Source organism: Plasmodium malariae, assembly GCF_900090045.1.
Source record: "Plasmodium malariae genome assembly, chromosome: 13".
Taxonomy (NCBI): domain Eukaryota; phylum Apicomplexa; class Aconoidasida; order Haemosporida; family Plasmodiidae; genus Plasmodium; species Plasmodium malariae.
In genome coordinates, this window is record NC_041787.1 from 2,837,293 (window position 1) to 2,860,529 (window position 23,237).

The 23,237-nt window shown below is 20.2% G+C and overlaps 3 protein-coding genes and 1 pseudogene across 3 annotated transcripts, besides 1 other annotated feature; 2 read left to right on the forward strand and 2 right to left on the reverse strand.

The window, feature by feature from the left end:
• Nucleotides 1–1,247: 1,247 nt before the first annotated feature.
• PmUG01_13065100 lies at nt 1,248–2,072 on the forward strand (annotated as a pseudogene).
• Nucleotides 1,248–2,072: a sequence feature (Plasmodium exported protein, unknown function, pseudogene).
• A 6,029-nt stretch (nt 2,073–8,101) lies between these two features.
• PmUG01_13065200 (STP1 protein) lies at nt 8,102–10,649 on the forward strand (the record flags this gene model as incomplete). Its single annotated transcript, XM_029007628.1, has 5 exons — nt 8,102–8,122; nt 8,243–8,506; nt 8,608–8,695; nt 8,845–9,404; nt 9,549–10,649. The coding sequence occupies 5 exons, from the start codon at nt 8,102–8,104 to the stop codon at nt 10,647–10,649; spliced, it is 2,034 nt and encodes a 677-aa protein (XP_028863998.1).
• Nucleotides 10,650–13,069: 2,420 nt separating this feature from the next.
• On the reverse strand, nt 13,070–14,913 carry PmUG01_13065300 (PIR protein; the record flags this gene model as incomplete). The annotated part of the gene is made up of 3 exons (XM_029007629.1): nt 13,070–13,246; nt 13,376–14,743; nt 14,896–14,913. The coding sequence occupies 3 exons, from the start codon at nt 14,911–14,913 to the stop codon at nt 13,070–13,072; spliced, it is 1,563 nt and encodes a 520-aa protein (XP_028863999.1).
• A 5,096-nt stretch (nt 14,914–20,009) lies between these two features.
• On the reverse strand, nt 20,010–20,832 carry PmUG01_13065400 (Plasmodium exported protein, unknown function; the record flags this gene model as incomplete). The annotated part of the gene is made up of 2 exons (XM_029007630.1): nt 20,010–20,630; nt 20,764–20,832. The coding sequence occupies 2 exons, from the start codon at nt 20,830–20,832 to the stop codon at nt 20,010–20,012; spliced, it is 690 nt and encodes a 229-aa protein (XP_028864000.1).
• Nucleotides 20,833–23,237: the final 2,405 nt, after the last annotated feature.

Sequence of the window (23,237 nt, forward strand, 5' to 3'; positions counted from 1 at the left end):
TACATTTTTTTTTATTTTGATTCCTTTAATAGTTTAATTTGATGAATAATACATATTAAAGTAAACAATAATGTGAAGGTATATAATTATATGATTGCAATATTTTCCTTTGCACATAATATATTCATAATTGTCATATTAAATGATACTATATATAAAGTATAAAAATGTTAAGGAATAATATATTTTTTGTAAAGCTATTTTTAACAAAATATTATTTATTTATGATCATTGTTTAATTTGAATCCTTAAATTTTGATTCTGATACTACTGATTTGCAAAAGAATAAATATAAAAATAATATATTCTATCTAAAATTATCAGAAAAGTATTACTAGAAAATATATTTTATTAAAATATAATTATTCTTATTTATTGTGCATATATTATATCTTGTAAATTATACTTATTTTTAAATATATTTCATTTGTTAAATCTTTGAACTGAAGAAATTGTATTATATTTTTTTAAGGATATTTTAATTATAATCTCTATGTTTTACTCCTTAATTATTATTATATTTATTTTACTTCTAAATATATATTTTTAATTTAAAATTAGAGAAATATAGTAATTCCATGAGTTTACAATAATTTTGTTTAAAAATAATTATATACAATAAACCTATTTAAAATTTATAATTTTTAAAATTGTACAGCAAAAATGAATATTTTTTTTTTTTAATTACCACAACTACTACCATATTTTTATGATAATAAGTATTTTTCAAAAATAATAAAAATTTGTTTAAAAATGTAGTATTTATAATATTAGAATAATAAATAAGAAAGATTCATTAAAATCACAAATTATTCTTTTAATATATAGTAATATACATAATCTATATTCTATACATTTTACATTTTAAATATATTTTTGAAATATTAAAAAATCATATATATAAGTTTTTTTGTTTTGGAAAAATATTATATAAAATTTATTTAATTACTGTACTATATTAATTTATATATTTCGAATATTTATAAATAAATACAAATTAAGTTATTTTAATTAAAATTAATTTCTTACAAATAATTTCAAGATAAATATTATTTTATACATTTTTAAAGTTTCTATTATTTTGTATATGTTGTAATAATCATTTTAGTTATGTATACATTATTATATATTTATAAATATATAAAATATTAATAAAATAATTATAGAATCCTTTATAATTAAAAAAATATCATAATACTGTTTGTTGTTTTTTTATTGAATAAAGTACCATTTTAAAATTATACATAATGGAACAAAAAATTAAGTCAATTTTTTTTATTAAAATTGGTTTATTTATACTTCTATCTTGGATATGTCATTTTTACAGTGAAGAGTTGTTATAGTATTATTTAAGGAAATTTCTATATTTTACTTTTTTGAAGATCTAACTTCTATTTATATCAACTTTGAGAACGATATTATTTATTCTTTTCAATAATAAATATTTAATTTTTTTTTATTAGAGTATGTTTAATATATCGATGGGAAAGCTTAAGCATGAAATAAGATTAGACTTACGAAATTTACGATGACTAGGAGAATATGAAGAAAAAAATGGTTCAAATATTGTGATGTCATAAGAAGAGATGCCTAATGATGAAGAGAATGAAGAAAAGGTTATAAATAACTATGAAAAGGGGAAGAAAGAAACATACAAAAAAAAAAAAGTTTATTATATGAAAAAGAATCTGATAAACAATATAAGAAACAAAAAAAATTAATATATAGAGAAAAAAAATTATCTCACTTTGAAAAAATTTTTTTTTAGAAACTTGATTACATAGATTTTATTAAAAAAAAGCCATCAATTAGAAATAAAACATACCAAAAATTAGTCTGTAAAATGTTTGGACAAAATATTTTTACCTACTTTAGTACTTACGTGGGTATTATTAGTATCATTGGGAACTACAATATTTGGTTCGTTTAAGAAAACAAAGTTTGAAGAATATTATGATTTTATATTATTACTTGTTATATTGTTCATGAAAATTGTCATGTTGATGTTAGGGCTTGTTTTTACTTATATGAAATATAGAAAACATAAAAAAATTATGAAGAAAAAATGGTAGATTAGATAAAAGTATTCATATTTATGTAGAGTAGTAATAAGTATTAATAAATAATTGTAGTATAGTTAGTTATATACTTAACTAACATGTATAGAACTGCTTAGATTGCATAAATATACGTATGAATAGCTAGAAAGTTTTGATATACAAGACTAAATAAATATTTTATTAGTATATTTGTAAATTTGAATGTTTGAGAGTTTTTCACTATATAATATAGAGTATTATTTCAATTTAATTAAATATTATGGGGTTATATATACTCGTATATTTAAATAGATTCTTATTAAAATGTATATATGTAGGTAAAAAGTAATATATAATTATACTGTTCGTACAATTTTTTTGTAATATTATGATTTGTATTTAATTTAAAAACCTCTCGTTTAAATTTTTTTTTTTTTCTTTGTACTAAACTAATGTGACTTTTTGTTGACGTAATTCCAGTATGAAAATTATTATTTTTATAACAAAATAAATGTAAATTACTTAATATCTAATGTAATGAATTAAAGGTATTTTATTATATTTATATATATGTATTTATTTACGTAAAGAACACTTAATATTTAATCTATAAAAATGTTCTATAGAATATATGTAAAAAATCATATCTAGCATAAGAATCATTTTAACCGTATTCTATTATTTATTAATTATATATTTGTAAATCTATGAATATATAATGAAAAAATATCTTTTTTAATTGAAAATCATTTATGACAATTAGTCACGAGATACTATGTCTTTATAATTAAGTGAAGCATTAATATCATTTATAATTTTATTATTGCTACTAACTGTAGCGTTAATTAATCTTTTTATAAATTGTTTAAATATATATTATATTGAAAATTTATAATTATATATATTGTGTATCATTCAACAATTACATCAAGGAATTAAAAATTTAGTAAGACATTTATCTATATTATAGAGAAAAACATATCCTTTATATTTTAATTGTAAATTTCAAAGAATGAGTTATATATCTATTAAAAGCTATATAATTTTAGGAGTAATTAAAAAATATATATAATTTTTACAATACTTTAATAATGCCTAAGTATTTGTTTATAAGTTAGTAATACTCTTCATAGCGTCTATAAATATATTAAATAACATTTTAATATCATTTTATTAATATACAAAAATACGTATAGATTATATTGATAATTTCTAATTCTTTCATATTTATACATTCATTTTTTTTATAATATAAAAATAGAAGATATATTCCTTTTTTCTGTATATAATTCATAATACAGATTAAAAATTTAAGTTATTCCTAAGAGATATTCTATAATAATTACTGAAATGTGAGTTGTAATAGAATTGTTACATACGTTATTGTTTATTTTTTTAGTTATTATTCTCTTTCGATAAATACGAGTATTAGAATTGTCTTATTTTTATTATAACACATATGCGATCTTTGATTAAATTCCCCTTTATGGAAAGTAAATGCGTATGTAAGATGATACATGTTTACAGCTAAAAAAAGATTTGTATTTTTCTATCGGAAAATATATGGAATCCTCCGTATTCATAAAATCTGTTTCATCATCCTTTTAGATATTTTTAATTTTTTCGATATGTGACATTTTTGCTTGTAATTTTATATGGCTATAAATAATTTTGAGTATCAATAAATTTTGCATGCGTTTCATGTCCTTTTTATATTTAATAAATAATATTATTATTATATAATACATATAAATAAATAAAGATAAATATAAAATAATATTGAATATCAATTTTCAAACATTACTTCTTATTTATAATAATTATATATTTCATTAACTAAAAAAATTGGTATGCTCATTCAGAGGATCAATTTTTAGAGAAGGAAATGTATAGTTTACATGATTTCATGTAGAATTATCTTAAAAATATATATACTTTTTTTTCCTACAAAGAAATATTGCTTCAAATTTTTTTTTTTTTTATATATATTTCTAATATATTTTATTTGTATTACTATTCCTTAAAATTAACCATATTTAAAATAATTCATATAGTCTTTGCATGTATTGTTAAAGTTAACGTTTATAATATAATAATCTTATATAAAGATGTGTTGCACACAATGGCAATAATTGTTGTACGAATTGCAATATTTTTAAAAGAATTTTAATACTAACAAATAAATTATGGTTAAATGCTATGTTGTATCATTCGAAAAATTTATTCATTATGTGTATAAGGCTTTTCATACTAAGTAAATCCCATTTTCCTTAAAATTTTAACTGAGGCAATCACAGTTACGAGAAAAATTATTATCATGTTAATGGGTATGAATTTATTTATTTATTCTTAATAATTACAATAAAATTTGTTCTAATATTTTTCATATTTTTTATTGAGGAAAACTACAATATGTTCCATTTAGAAATATGAATCTTCTTGTACAACCTTATAATCCATTGGAACAAGAAATTATTGTTGTAAAAGTGTTGTTTTTACAAATATGTAATTTTTATAATAATGGTTTACTATATTTGGACTTTGGTTTAATCTTGAATAGGAAAAAATAAAAATATATTGAAATATTTAGACGAACATAATGATCATTTAGCGCCAAAAGGTTATAAAAATTATCGTGAGAACTCCTGTGATATCAGATATTATATATCATATCATACTGTACGCAATTATAATATATAAATGTTCAAAAAAGATATCTATGTTAATAACAATTATAGTTGCGAATAAGTAAAATGAATTTTATTTTAAAAAAAAAAAAATAAAAGTGTTACTATAAATTGTTATTAATAAGTATATTGCATGTACAGTATATGTATAGGCACAATAATAGGATAACTATAAAACGTTCATACATAAAGACCCACGTGATATATTTTAACAGAGTAAAAAAGAATATATATATGAAATTAAAAGATAAATATCTTACTCAAAATTATAAGTAATTAAAACAAAGAAAATATAAAAATACATTAATTTTTTTTATTGAAAAACGATTATCTATAGAACTCTTCAATAGTGACATAGTTAGGATACACAGTATTTATAATAGGTAACGCATTAATATAATATATATAAATGGACATGTATCAAAAAGAACAATTTAATAATTAAATATGAGCAATATGAACAGTGCTTGTAAATGAAGAAAGAATTATTATTATGTTTAATAAAAATTTGTATTAATAAGGGTATGTCATATATTATTGTAATATTACTACATATATAATAATTTTTATACTATTATAATGATATTATTAAAAATATGATATATTTTAGAGCTATAATTTTAAAAGATATGAGATAGTACTATATAACTTTATATTAATTAAATTATACATAGAACAATGATATGTATTTTAATAGGATTTAATAATAATCATTAAAACAGCAATAATATTACTTATTTTACATTAAGATGATATGGATTAATATAACTTATTGTAATTTTAATGAAATGACTATTATATGCACGTTCATTATATAGTGTGTTTTCATTTTGCATTTATGTGTATATATAAAATTATATATGCAAGTCTAGAATCTATTTATCATAAAATAATTTTTTCTTACGATATTTTAATAAATAATATTCTTTAAAATTACATGAATTCTGAGAATATATCAATAATTATAAATTCATGTGTGAAATAATATGAATTGTGAATTTAATTACATAAGTGGATTTTTATAATAATTTATATAACAATTAATACATATTAAATAAGACAGAATTATGTTGTCTAAAGTGAATAAAAAATGTTAAATAGGACTGTTTTAATATAAAATTTCATCTGTATTTTGCTGTACTCTCTCTATATATATATATATATCAATTATATTATTATATCTTATGTGAAAAATGCGTATGTTCAGCATATGTATTTTAATGATAAATATTATTTTTTAAATAAATAAATAAATAATATATTCATAGTACTACAAAGAAATATTCAATGGCTCATACGAAATTTTATTAATCTTGTATTACTTTTAATTAAATATTATAAATAAAGTGAATTGGAATGCGTTAACTTTCATAATATATTAGAACAAAAAAATTAATAATAAATTAATAAAAAAAATAAAAAGTTCATATATTTATAAATAGTATAAAAAAAAAAAAAAAGATAAATGTGATTATACAAATATTTGAAAACAACAGTCATGTAGGTCTTCTAATATACCTACAGATATTTGGAAAAATCATATTTTCATTAATATTTCTATAGATTAGCCCACTATTTTATATTTTTTATGTATTATATTTACCAAATATGTAAATAACATATTATAATACAACAATTTAAATACATAATATATTTAAAAATAATAAAAATATTTTATTCATAATCCTTCTGTATATAGTTATTAAACAATTTATTTTGAAAAGAAGAAGTTTAGAATGTAAACAATTAAAATAAAAAAAAAAGAGCAATAAATCAAAAAAATATATAAAAATAAATTAAAAATTTAAAAATAAATCAAATCAATAATTTTTTAGGATAAAAAATTATTTAAACTTTTATATAATGGATGAATTTATTATGTGAAGCAATTGTTTACAAAAATTAATTTTCAATTAATATATATATATACATATTTTTTTATTTTCTCACCAGTTTCTATCCCTTGTGTAGACGTTTCACCATAAGCATTAAAATTAGTAATAACACATTTACATTATAGTATAATAACCTATATTTTTGGTAATACTTTTAATTTGTTCTGTATTTACGTTCATAATTTCATGTCCTAAAAATTTATAAAATAATACGACAGCTTTTTAATTTTGCATGCTAATTAAATATTTATGAATAGTGATAAAAACATATTTTCATTAGTTATCAATTAAAAAAAGATACAGAAAAAAAAAAAATATAACATCTTTTTAATCCATTTATTATAATATATCTACTAATAACTAGCATAAAATAATTACGATATCTAAATATTTTGTTGTATTATTTAATGTTGTAAATTATTCCACTTACATGGAATTATAATATTATAATATATTCTAAAAAACTTTTTATTCTTCATTTTACTTTTTTAAAAAAACATAATATAATTAATTTTTGCTTAAGAATATCCTTATAATATTCAATATTTAAAAAAAGCACCTGATGTTATTGTCATTGATTAATGTATCTTAATATGTATTTTAATTTTTAAATTAATTCCTGAGAATTCATATTAATAAGTGGAAATATATATGCACTATAATTATTTATTTAATAAATTATACTATTTTAAATCATTCAATAAATATCTGTTATAATTAATTTTTAGGTAATTGATATAAATATATATATATGTAATATTAAAAGTTATATATAATTTTCAGTCGTATTTACTTTCCACAACTATAGAAACAATTTAGTAAAATTTATATAATATTAATTTTTCTATCCGTAATATCATAGTAAATATGAAGAAAAACTAAAATAATACTAATAATACAACAATGGTTTATATCAAAAGTAGATAAAAAATATAACTTAAAAAAAGGAACTTACTAATATACTAATAACAATTTCTTTTATAGATTATTTATTTTCAAATGAAAGAAAAGAATAAAAGCAATTAATTATATTAATACAGGTAGCATTATTTCTATATATGTGTCTTTGGTAAGAAAAAGAAAAGATATAATACATATATTAATAATAATTTTTATATAGTAACTTTTATATCACTTATATGTAATTTTTTACTGTTAGTTATTTAACTTTTCTTTATAAGGTTTGTATAAATTTTACATAAAAATAATTTCTCTATAGTGATTTAAAGTAAAAATAACATTAGAATATATCCTTAGTTGTAATATATTTATATAAGGTAAAAAATATTAGAAGCATATAAAATGAATATTAATTTATTATATCATTTTTTAGTTAACATATAAATTCCTTAGTTCATTATTTTATAATTTATATTCATATTTATTAGTTTAAAATTACGCTATTAATAAGCAGAAATATATATATTTGTATTTTTTTTCAGTTATTTAAAACGACCTCGTGTTATCATGTAGATTCAATATGGAAAATTGTACTACCAGAGTAATTATTTTTTTAATTTAATAAATTTATGGATAAATTATTTGTTTATAATAAAAAAATTATAATACAATAACAAAAAACTAATGTTTAAATGTTTCCTTATATATTTCTTGAATGTAGGACTACACTGGGTTCGGTTATGGGGCATCAGAATATCTTATGGAAAAGGAATTTATAGAAGCTCGAAAACAAATTTCATCTTTCACTGCTTCCTTAAAGACAAAGAAAAATAAAAAAGAATTTAGAGATGAATGCTTAAAATTGATTGATTTTCTAATTACAATAAAGGATAAACCTCCACGATTACTAATCCTAAACATTGGGTACCAGTACTTAGGAATTATTTTGGAAATAAATTTGACAAGCTTACTCAATATGGTGGTTGTCCTATGGTTTTCGATCAGAAAGATAGAGACATTTTAGAACTAAAATATAATGCGTTAGATTTCTGTGAATTAAATAATACATATCTTCAAAAACTGAAGAAATTCAAAAAAAGTGGTAATACATATGATTGTAATAATGATACTCAGTGTATACAAGATTGTACAGAATATGAGAAGTGGTTTATAAGTAAGAAGCAACACTTCGAGAAAAGAGACATTTCATTAGTGAAAGTTGCATATTTAAAAATACTTCATCACAGTTTCCAGAAAAAAAATGCAACATATTAGATCTTAAAACATTTAATGAACTTCCTCAATGCTTATCGCCAAAACCAGATGTAACTAGTGAAGCTCCAGCTAAAGAAAATGAATTAAGCGCACCCAAATTAGATGAACGTGAAGCTGAAGATGAGAATATATCTCAAGATCAAAGTCTATTACAAGAGGAGCATCCACATGACGGCGCACCTAATAGTCCATCTGAAAGCCAATCAAGCAGTTTTCCTGAAGATACACCTTCAGGTCCACCTCAACTTCAAACAGCATCCGAAGGCAACTCTGAGACAAGTTTAACTAACTTAAGAGCAGATATACAATCTGAACATTCTGAAATAGCTACAGATCTTACAAATTTGGCGCCTGCACAGGAAAAAATACGCACTTCTACAGTACAGCCTCCAACTGTTCAAGAAACAAACACAGAAAGTATTACTGAACCTGTTCCTGTATCCACTGAATCACTATATCCTAAAGCCCCTCCTCGTAGTACTGCAGAGCATAAAATTTATGGTAACATTAATTATATTTACTTTCATATTTTTGTAATAACTAAACAAATTTATGTATGTATATATAAATTTAATTCAGTTCCAGTAGAAAATTCACATAACCCATATGTATCATCGTTTTTAATAACATTTCTAATTATTATTGTGTCTTCCTTTTTTATAAAAGTAATATAAAATTAAGTATTAAAAACATTATAAATATTTGATAATTGTAATAATATAACTTTTAAGTATATTTCTTTTGTATTTTAGTACGCTCTAATGGGGAAGTTTAAAAAGAAGAAAAATATAAGAAGAAAAGTTAAATTCCTCAGAATACTACTACCTTCGCATTCTGTTAAAAAAGACATATTTTTATCAGATGATAATTTGGATCAGACAATACATGATGATGAAGAAATCATAAAAAAATTAAAAATACATGAACATAACACTATAAATAATACAAATATGCTAAAGAGAAAAAAGGACAGATCCAAAACTATTATAGAAGTACATATGGAAGTACTTGAGGAATTCAGAAATGAAGAATGGGAATTTAAAAAAGGTGAATTTTTAGCAATATGTCTAGAAGCATACAAATATGAAAAACATAGATCCTATCCTAATTTAATAAATGGTGATCAAATGGAAAATATTAAATATAGCAATGATATTGAAGAAAAAAAAATTATATGGAATAAATGGATAGAAAAGCATAGAAATCTTTCTGAAAAATTGAAAAAAGAAGATTGGTTTAATAATTTGAAAAATGAATGGAAAAAAGAAAAAGCTAAGTTAAAAGAAATAGAAAAATTAAAATATATATCTTCAAAAGAAAATCAAAAATGTTCACATTTAGAAAGAGAAAAAGATGCATGGAGAGAGTGGATATCAAACAATGGTAAAATTGTAGAACAAAATATGGAACAGGACTGGTTTAAGGGATTAACAGATGAATTTAATAATATATTGGGTGAATATGAAAATGAAGAAACTAAAAATAGTGTATCACTAATAAATATAGAAGAAATGGAACATAACAAAAGTTGCGAAGAATTATATAAGTTTATTAAAAAAAAATTATTATCAAAAGTGTGTATACTTGCATTTATGACAGTATTAGACGAATGCAAAAAAGAGAAAAATGTAGAAAATAAGGAATCATATTTAGACAGTTCAATAAATGAATGTAATTCAGATAAAAATTCAGATAGGCAATATCACATTATAGAAAATGGTGTTGAAAAGGAAAAAAAGGTTTTGGAAAATAGTGAAAATACTGAAACTTTTGATTATAAGGAAGAAAATAATTTTACAGATGAAATAAAGGATTGGATAGGAGATGATGATACATATGTAAATTCTATATAAACTATGAATAAAGTAGACTAATACAATTAATTAATACAAAAGGACAACCTATAAAATGGTAAGGACAAGGTCAAAAGGTATCATAACGATATTACAATGAAAACATATTAAGTCAATGAAGCAGATATCTTAAAATTTTGGATACATTAGAGGAACAAAAAAAAAAAAAAAATGAAATAAATTATCAAGCACTGTATATGACGAATAAATATAATTTTGTGACATAAACAGTATTTTTTATGACAAAATGTTATTAATTATAATTGTCCTATTTAAAAGGTATTCTATAATTTATGATCTCTAAAAGTTCACCATGCCTATTCGCATTAACTTAAAGGCACCATAAAAATATATTTTGTTATAATTATGGTAGTCTCTAATTAATATATACATATATTGCACTTAATATGATTAAATAAATAAATAAATATATATTTATTTATATGATTGAAAAGCATGCTATGAAATGTTTCCGTAAAAATAACGTTACCAAAATAGTTAAGCCCAATTGTTTTAAAAAGTTGCAAAAAAAGGAAATCAAATTTTATTTTAATTTTTTAACGCGCTAAAAATATATTTCCGATTATGAATAATATAAAAATAGAGTAATCTACAGAAGTAAATTATTATATGTAAATACATTTAAACACGATTTTTCGTTTTTCCTATATTCAGTAATAATTACTAAATCCTAAATTATTAACGCATAATTATGTTGTATATATTTACATATATCATTTATTTCTAATGTAGCTACAGCGCTACTAATCGAAATAAATTGTTTAAGAAAAAAATAAGAAAAGTTATAAAAAGTAATTCTTATTTTATTTTTCTTATATAATATTGCATTTGAAACTATTAAAATTTTTTCTGTGATATATGTTCTATGTATACAAAGTAATTTCTCTACGATATCTTAATCATACTGACGTCTTTACGCAAACTTAAATATATATTTTAATGGAAGGTTACAATTACTGGTATGTTTGTAAACATATGCAATGAATGTAACTCTCCACTTGTTTTTATAGTTGTACGTGGGAGGATGCTAAATTAACATATATTTATGGTTTTATAATTTATCCATAGGAAACAATTTTCTATGTTAGGAAAATATACAAGCAAAATATATATTTGTAAAATGGTATTATTATACACTTTTTGTACTGTCAAAATATATGAGGGTTAATAATATTTTTTTTATTCCTCTATTAATTTTTAGTTTTTGCATTTTATTTTATATATATTTTTTTTCTGTACCAATATGAGTTAAAATTGCTTTCTCTGAATATTCAAAGTTTAGATGATAAAAATGTTTTTATTATAATAATTTCTAATATAATTGCTTTTAAAATTGCACTTATGTATATATTAAGGAAGAATATATTACATATTTTTTTGCGTACCTTTGATTAAATTTTAATTTATCATATTTGCTTTTTTTTTCGCTTTATTTGATACAAATAACTGTATTAAAATTTTTAATGATGAACTTTTTTTAGTTTATTCTTATACACTTACTATGTACTACTCTAATACTTAATATATATTACCAATAAAAAAATCCAGCAACACGTTTAATATGTCTTCTGCTCTAAGTACATAATATTTACATTATATATATAAAAACTGTGTTCTACAGATACAATATTATTTTATCCAAAAGATTTGGTCAAATATGAATATATACTTTTTTTTGAAAAACCAAATAGTTTGAGTACTGATTATTATATAATATTTAATCGTAATTTGATAAGTATATTTTTTTGTAAAAAAAAAAAAAGAAAAGAAAACAGTAGGTTTTTATTTCACGAGTTACACCAATTTTATTTACTAACGATACATTGTCCTAATTTAAGTGTTAAACTACTAGTTCCCGGAAAATTCAATAAATTCAAATTTATTTTTACTTTAAATATAACTATAATATATCTCAAATGTGTTATGCTTTAAGAAATTATAATAAGTAGTCAGGCTACAATCTCATAAGTATAATTAAATAAAAATGCTTTGCCAGTATACGCTTTTGAATTGTGGCATATTAGAATCTTAAACTATTATTAGGTAGGAACGTTTTAGTTATTTTTTACATATATAAAACAAATATTATTGCAAGTTCAAATTAAATTCATTAAAAAAAAAATTAAATAAATACAAAAAAACTATTTGACAAAAAGTTAGAAAAAATAAATTATTCTAAAAGGACAAAAAAAAAAAAAATATATATATATATATACATATATACATACATGTATATATTAAAATATATATAAAATGTTAAAAAGTATCTATATTTTATTTATGCTCCTCTTTTTATTGTTTGATCTTTTCATTCTACTTAATAGAAATGTTTATATAATCCAATTTTGTGGGCTTCTTAATATCTTTGATATATATCAGTTGATATTCTGTAAATCATTTCATGAATGAAGCTCATCTTCTATATTTACTACGTTAAATCTCCTTTTGTCAGAATGCCTATATGTACGTTTTAAGAAGCGCCTTGGTCGTTTGCGTGTATATAAATCCGTAAAATCTTTCCTATACCTTTGTTTCCTTTTTCTATCCCTACGTAAACGTGATCCGAAGGGAGTAAACTAATATATAAATGAAAGTAAAAAACATGCATAATATGTTTAATTCAGAACTACAGTATTTCAAGAAAAATGTGTTATAAATGGTAACTAATAACGTAAGCATACAGCAAAAAATAATTTTGTATTTACTTTAAAAAAAAGGTAAAATATAAAAATAATTCCCATTACTAGAGTAACTCCAGTAGATATACGAACAAAAATGTTGTTTAATATATTTGATTCATTAGCTGATCTCCTTTTCCTCACTCTTTCACGTGCTGGTTTTAAATCATCTTCTGACCATGACCTTCCAGCCTTCACTTTGTATCTTTTAGTACCTTCCATTTGTGTAGCAAAATTTCCTTCAACCAATTCTTCCATAAAGTTGCAAAGTAGTTCTTCATTTTTATCTCTGCTTTTAGTTGGACACTGTAATGTTCCTTTCTCGTTAAATTTCCATCTAAATGTATCAGGTGAGTCTTTCTCAGAGGGTGCCTCAATCTTTAGTTTTTCTGTACTACGAGAACCCCCTGCTTTTTCTATTGTACCTTGTTGGCCTTGTGATGCACCTGCTTGCGGTGTTCTTCCTTCTTCCCGATTATCCCTGGTTACTGAATTCACACCATCCGGGGGGGATCCATTATCAGTCATAGTTGCTCCAGAATTTCCATCTGTACGCACACTTCTAGTTAACGTAACAGATGTTGCTAATAAACTACAACGTGGGTGTTTTGTGTCACTTGATGTAAGTTCGTGCTTATCTAGATTAAAGCATGCACCATGAGAAATTGAGTTTAAAATTTCTGCATCTGTTACCACAGTATTTAATTCCTCTTCATCAAAATTAGCTGTAATTCTATTTAATCCATCACAACTTCCATTACCTTTAGATTGAAATGCAGATAAGAGTTTACTTGGATCAAACTCACTATTACAAGTCAAAAAATAATTTGAACAGTCCCATGTTCCTGGAAAACAACAATAATCCTTCTCATTTTCGTATAGGATTTTGATACCTTCAAGGTATCCTTTATATTTCTCAATGCTAACATTACTACATTTGTCTCTACTTTTAATAGTGTTATAGTTTTTAAAATAATCATACAATTTTTTCTCTACCTTTCTTGAATTCAATTCCCCCAAAGTCTTGAGATCAAATCTATAAGAACAATAATTTTTCTGGCGATTAATGAAAAGTGTAGTTTGTAATTTATTAAATTTATCAATAACATCATTGATAATATTCTCTGGTGTATCGTCATTAAACAATTTACTTATTTCTTCATATACCCAGTATTTATAATGTGAACAGTATTCTTTAAACTCTTTTGATTTATCCTTTTTATAAACAAAATCTAAAAGATGTGTTACTTTTTTACAAAGTTCAATAGATTTACCTTGGTAATCGTTATTTAATTTTTTAAATTCGTTACAATATTTTTCATCTGTTGCACTTTTAACTTGCTCATTTAATTCATTATATATACTGTATGGATATGACTCTTTTACAATTTTATCCTGAAAATTGAATTAATATAATTAATTTTATAAATACTTAAATACTTCTTATAATGGATAGAATATATCATGTTATTCTATGTAAGAAATTGTATTTTAATAAATGAACACATATATTATTATTTCTATAGAAAATAATGATATTTATAAACTTCTTTTACCATTTCCATAACTTTTAATTATTGCGATATATGTACTAGATAAAATAATTAAAACTATACTTGTACAAATATTTACGCATAAATAATGACAAAAAATTTACAGTTGGCTCATTTCGAGGGCTTTCTTTTTTTTATTAGTAATTACATCTATTTACATATTTCTAAAAGAAACAATATACTCATTTTTTTAATAAAATAAATTATAGATGTATTACTTTTATCACATTAATATTATTAATTAAAACAGATATAACTTTAATATTAATGCTGCATAAAAATAAATAGTAAAAAAGAAGGAAGGTATTCATAGCTAAACATTATTCTATATATATATATATGTCCATATGTAACTAATTATTATTATCCATTTTTCATTAATAGAAAAAATAATTTTTAAAATTAAAAATTAAAAATTGCAATACCCTGTAATATATATTTTTTCAAGCACCTTTATTTTTTTAAGTGTTTATATGTATCTTAATATGATATCTAAGTAAAATTAACAAATTTCCTTTTTAGAAATAATTATTCCATAAATAAGTATAATATAACTCTATTAAAACTTTATCTTTTACCCTATTATATGCAATATGCTATAATATTATACCTGCATTACCATAATTAACCGAGCGTATATTACAAAAATTATAAATATGTAAATATAAAGAAGAATATTTGAAGAAAAGAATAAATATAACACAAACAAATATATTGTTTTCAATATTATAAAGAATTTTACTTGGAATATATTTATTTTGTTTATAATTTCATTAATTTTTAGGTACCCTATATATATAGCTATAGTACAAATAATTCACCTCTATTAATGACCACAATGAATTGTAAGTCGATAATGTTTTTTTTGTTTCATTATTACAGTTAACATAGTGTATATTATGGTTTTCATCATTGAGCGTATGCATAAAATAAACTAATCAGATCAATAATTTTTAATAAAAATTTTAAAATGTTCATTCCCTTAAAAAGAAGAATAAAAACATTTTTATTTTTCCCGCATAATAAAAATATTATTTTGAAGATAACTAAAAGGCAATTAGCATAATTCAAATATAGTTTAATATTAAATTTTGGAAATATATTTGCAATATTTATTTAATTTTTCATAGAAACTAAAAAAATATTTAAAACGAACATTATTATGAGGCACAATTTGTATGGATTATTTAATCCTTTTTATATATTTTCTTTTGTTTAATGATAAATGAACTAAAATATAATTTATTATATTAGTAATTAAGAAAATATTAGAGAATGTTTTCTTATTTTTTTAAATATATATATAATATATATATATATAAATCATTCTTTGTTTTAAAAATAACAACATATAAAATATTGCAATTCGGAAATGAGTTGATTATTAGCATGTTTTAATAAAATTATAACACATGAAAATTAAGAATATAATATTACAAGCTATATGGTATATATTAATATACATGGAAAGAAGATTTATTTTCTGTCAATTTTATGCATAAGAGAAAATAAATATTTTTTATGTTACATATTACATTTACATTATATTTAATTTAATTTTATTTTTTGTTTACTTAACTTGTTGGTCCTCATAGTATGCTTTTGTTTTGATACATAAATATAATATTTTATTATGCTCATATTATTATAATTTGATTACATGCAATGCAAAAATGAATATAAAACTAAGTTTTCTTAAGTTTCATTAGAGAAAAAATAAAATATTTAATACTTCATTATACAGTGAATAAAAAAAATAATAGTATTGCAAATATTTTCAAAAGGTATCATATGTTAATTTTTATTTATATTGTTCTTATAATTTAGTTATTATGTTATATACTTTCTTTGATTAGAGGTATTAACAGTTGTACAGATTACATTATTGTCACTCATAAGATTACACAGAATTACCTAATAATACAATAGTGGACATTGCATAATGTAAATAAAATGCTTTAATTATTTTTGTTGAAATATATCTTCCTTAAATCCTTTTATAAAATTTTTTTCTTATTATGTTAGATTATTTATTTTATATTTCGGGAATCTCCATATGTTAAATTCCATAAATTATACGCTTCATAATTTCTAATCATAGTCATCATACAATTACCATTAGATATATAAATTATTTTTATAATTCTGGATTATATTTGTTTATTAGTTTAAATATGTTATGCTTCAATATATTATGTATAACAAGTGAACCAATTAATCCATTAATTTATTAATATTTAAGTTAAAAATTATTCTCAGTCGTATTCCCGTTCTTGCTCTACTTTTTAGTTTAATGTTAACTTGAAAGGACAATGATAACATTTTCTTTATTCTCGAATGTACGTAGTTATATACAGAATTTATTTTTAGAAAAATGTGCAAACAATTATTAATTACTTCACATTTTTATGTTCTAAAGAATATAATATTATATGAAAAAAGTATTACGTTCGAAAAATATCCAAATTTAATATTTTTTCTAAAAAATCATTTTCTGATGATCATATGTAATATAGTATTACTTATTATCTATTTGTTTAAAAATAAAATATTTAAAAAGAAAAAGTATCCATTTTTGTTAGATATTTTGTAAGTTCAGTTTAAATGTAAATATTGTTATACTTTTGGGATGACCACATTATAATATTACTCAGCAGTTAAAATAACAGGTATATTTAGAGAACAATTAGATATACCATTATTAATATTGTTTTATATACATTTTTGTCGAACATTAATTTAAAAAAATATAAAAAAAAATTAAATAATTTATGCATTATTTAAATGAGAAAATTTATTTCATGTAACATTTTCTTTAATTGAATGAATGTGTTAAAGGGATATATTATTTTCCATATAATTCATTCATTTAAATTTACTGTTTCAAATTATATTATGTGGTATTATAAACTACTTTAGTGTATACAATTAAGTGTAAAGAATTCAAAAATATTTCATTTATTTGTTAAATATTTACTAAGTCTATAAATAGATACATAAAATTATATGCATATACATTTGGTCAAATGAATGGATAAACGAATAAAGAACCAATGTACCTCAATTATATAACATCTATTAATAAATACTTTATATTCCTATATATCTTCTACTAAAGATATATTAATAAAATATATTATTTTACTTCACCTTTTCACCTATTGCGAAATTTTTTGTAGTTCGTTAGAGGTTTAAGAAATATTTTTTCAAACTTTAAACGGATTAATAACTGTTTCTAAATACGTAATAGATACGATGATAAAAATACTCGTACTATAACATTATATATAATAATAAAACATATAAATTATCTCAAAAGTGTTAAATTTATTAGTTTATTAACTTCTTATATTGTAGAATATCACTAATAATATATATAATGTATTTTACTTATTAATACCTACAGGGAATACGAAGCGCGAAATAGACATCCATACATTTCTTGCAAAATATTTATTCACAAAAAAATATTAATTTAAAATTAATATATATATATATATGTTATCATCCTAAATTTAAAATTCTATAGAATATTGGACAAGCAAATTGATAAACAGTACAGGGGATATATTACATCATGCTTATTAACTAATTTTTTGTGTATGTACAGATGGAATGAAAAATTCTGTATGTAAGGATAAATACAAAAGTCAAAACACTTGAAGAATAATTAACTAATAGTCCATTAATCATTCCCGTAATTAAAATTCTCTAATATGTTTATTTAGACGATGTTAATATATATACATTACACTCACTAGAAAAAGTTAAAGAAATAACTCAATCCAAAAAGTAATTTTAAAAAAAATAAGGATACTCCTTAAAGAATAAAATAACTAACACACATTATTAAAAAAATAAGTCTTTTATTGTTGCTAATTTGATAATCATAGCAAACTGCATAAAATATTCAACATATTTAATATACTATTAGTGAAGCATCAAAAGAATAGCACAGTTCTTAGGAGTATATAAAAAATATGCTTTCCAATATTTAAGCCAAAATTAATTAATAATATTTGAATAAATAGTAAATATATTTAAATTATTCAGTTTGTATATACCTATTATATAGCTTTCGTTTAAATGCTTTAATATACATATATATATATATGTCATTCCTTAATTATTTTATCATCTAAGCAGTGAATAACTTAAGTAAATGTAGAACAGATATACACTTTATATAACACTATATGAACATGATCACCTAATGTATTTCTTATACATATTTAACAGAACATTTTAGACTAGTTGATAATAATAAAACAATTCTTTAAAAATTATTCGAATTTCACTAATGATGCGAATTGCTATAAATATATGTTCTACTTACGCCTTCTCTAATTAATATTAGAAATAAGAAAGGGAAATTTTTTAAGTTTTTTTTATTTTAAAGCAAAACATGAATCTATACATAGAAAAATTATAGCTATCTCCATATAAAGGATATACTGAATTATATAAAAACTGATTATTAAAGTGAATATTACATAATTTGTAAATATTTTACTATTTAACTTGTGTAGATATGATTATAATATTTTGAAATGTAATATTATACTTTATATAAATATTTTTAATTGTATATATTAAATATGTAAACGTCATAATATGAAAAATAAGCAAAATTTATTAAAGTATATATATATATATATATATATATATATATATATCGCTAGAAAGTAAATTTTTAATTATATTTTAAACGTTTAATAATTTAAACTGAAAATTAAAGTACAGAATATATACCTATATTACAGGAAATATAAAATTAAATGAGGACTATTTTTTAATAATAAATGCAAAAAAATATAAAAAATTCATATACATTAGATAATTGTATTGGTGGCATGAATTTTTTTACAAATGAATATATAAAATTATATTTTCTTTAAAATTGCTAAAATAAATTTATAGAATTAAATTTTTACAATGAATAATTGTTTCTCACTTTTTATTAGACTTAGATTAATTTATGAGATAGTTTTATATATAATAATTTAAAACAGTTGTATTCTCCAAGGAAGCAGAATGAAATATGAAAACAATTTTACTAGTAATACAAATATATAATGGATTATAATATGAAATAGTAAGAGACATAATTATTTTTGGCGTTTTCGGTTATTAAAATACCAAATAATAAGCAAAGTTACCGGAAAAAGCAGCACTCCAAAAGTCATAATAGGGATAAAGAAAATTCCATATATTATTGGATGTTTATTATTATATTTATAACTAACACCAGTTTTATCTTCATTAATAATACGATTACGTTTATTACTTGAGCTGATGTTGTCTAAAGATGAATCATTCTCTGAGTATAACTTTTTTAAAGATTTGTGTAGGTTTTTATTGTTCTGAATATTATTATAATGTTTTAATGTAGAAGATTTTTTTTTTAAATTATGCTTAACGTTAGAAGCTCCAAGTTTTTGAGGTTTTATACGTGGCATAAAATAATTCAATTCTTCTTGATACGTATTATCATCGTATATTGATTCATTATCTTCTTCTTGAAAAAGGTTATTTTGCTTTAATGCATATGGTTTTTTTTTAAATGATGCAGTACTTTTTCCTTTTAAATCATATATTTTTTCTTTTAAACATTTATGTTTATCTTCCAGCGATGCACTTATTTCAGTGCTTAACAATCTGCTATATTTAATATTTAATATGTTATTTCTGTTCAATTCCTTGTTCCGAGTTTTATCGCAGATATTTGACTAAAAATATAAGTTCATATTAAATATTTAAAAAATGTATATTTATATATTATATGAATAAAATATTCCTCTCATGTAAAAACATAAAATAAAAAAGAAAAAGCAAAAAATTTAAGTATAATAACTATGATACCTCGTCAGAATATTTGAATATCCATATTAGACAGGAAAAAATAAAGGCTCTAATAAGAAAGATGATCATTTTAGTATTTTGTTTTATAATGGATATTTTTGAAGTTGTAAAAGATTATATAATATTTTACTTGATATATTTAATATTTTTCAAAAAAAAATAAGTACACGAATAACTTGGAACTATACTCAACTCTTTTCTATTTTGTCGATATAACAATTCTTTAGATTTATTTTTAAAATAAATATAAATGTAGTAAATGAAGTACAATAAAAAAGTTATGATTAAAAAAAATATTTTCGTAAAAGCTATAATTAAAATAGTATCAATATTATTCAAATAAAACAAATAAATATGTATTTAATGAGCACGTTACAGAAATAATTGTGTTAATATTATAAAATACCATACAAAATTTCATTTCGAAAAACAGTTATATATTTATATACATAATATATATTGATAAAATATTGCTTTAATGAGGATATAATACGAGAAAAAATTCTAAAAATAAAATATGTATTAGAATATATTCAGAAAATATTCTTAGAACAGTTATATTTAGGTGTATTGTTAAAAAATATACTGTAAAATGTTTTTAGAGATTATCTACTATCTTGTAATTATTTTTTAAAATATTTTTTATAAAAATTATTAATTAAAAAAGAGAGGAAATATATACAGCAGTAACAAAATTATAATATATTATACTTACATTTATATTATATATTATAGTATTATATTTTGATATAATTTGATATAACATAATTATTAAATGCTTAGTTGATAAAAAATATTATTATTTTACATATACATAGTTATATATTTATATTATATAAGATATATGAAAATTTTATTTATTATAATAACTTCATTCTTGCTGTAATTTATGCGGATAATGTACATTTATATTTTAAATCAATAATTCCAATAATATAGTTATAAAAATGTATATTAAAACAATAATATTTGAGTGGTTATTATACCTTATTTTATAAAAGTTTCAATAATAAATAATATATGATAAATTAAAAACAATAATAATTAAAATAAAATTTGATTATTAAAAGTATACATTTTAATTTTTAACATTTTACTAGTATTATTTGCGTACATTATTTTTTTTTATTTCAAGCTGTTATTCTTCATGCACTAAGGTTATTTGTTTTGACTTAATATTATATTTATTTTTTCATTTCGAAGACTACATTTAAAAATATTGGTAAAGTGGCATATTGTTTAAATGTATTACAACAAAATCTTTGAATAATGATTTTTTATTAAATAAGATGAAAATTAGCAGAAAAAAAAAAAAAGAGTATAATGAAAGAGTTTTATTTTGGATTTATATGAAATATTTTATTTATTTATTATTATTTGTTTTTAGCTTTTGATATATGTTTACTATAACGTATATAAAATAATATTTATATTTTATAAAAAAAATTTAAAAATAAAATTTTATAAAGTTAAAATTAAGAAGGCTTCAAAATAAAAGAACAAATAAAATTTCGAATTGTGCTATTATATGTAATGTGATGCTGATGGACATGTTCACGATAAAAAAAAAAACTAAAAGAATATTTCCCATTTTACTTTATATTTATTTTATATATATATATATAATTAATAAAAAAAATGTGAATAAAATATTTGATATTATATATATCAAATTAATATCTATTCTTTTTTATTAAAGAAATTTATAGTGAAAGTACTTATCTTTGTATAGTGGTATGTAAAAAGAAAAAAAAGAATAAGTGTCATTGTTAATTTTTTAATTATTCTACGCTTACCATTTTATATTATTTTATTAAGTTTATGTATTTGTTAATTATAGAATAATTAGTTTAATATTAAAAAAAACTAAAATTCACAGTTTTATGTATGTGCATGTATTTCTTTATTTATAAAGAAAAATAAAATAAAATAAAATAAAACAAAGAAGAAAATAATAAAATGGATACAATTATGCTTGATTTCTAAAATAGACATCTAAAAAGAAATCTTTTATTATGATCGTATGCTATTTAATATATATAAAATAGAAATGATTAATATATTTAATAAATAATTTAATTTTATTTATCTTTTAAATATTCTTTAAAAATATGAGTATTCCATGTAATATTTACACCAGAAATAAGTAGAAAATGTTCTTTAGTTGTATTATTTCGATGGATTAATCATTTTGTTTGTAGAGGAATTATAACATTATACTATAGTCACATCAAATATTAGTAGAAATAGTGATATCCTTGTATTTCAAAAATAATGGTTTAATTCGGAAAAAAAATAAAACAAAACAAAACAAAATAGACATGAAAATAAAATTTTTAAAATATATATTTTTTAATTTTAGCTGAATTTTTTTTTTATTTATGTTTTTTATTTTTTATGTATAAAGGTAATTTTTTTATTCCAGAAATTATGTATTATAGAAAAATAAACTTTCTAGTAAATTTTGGATTGGT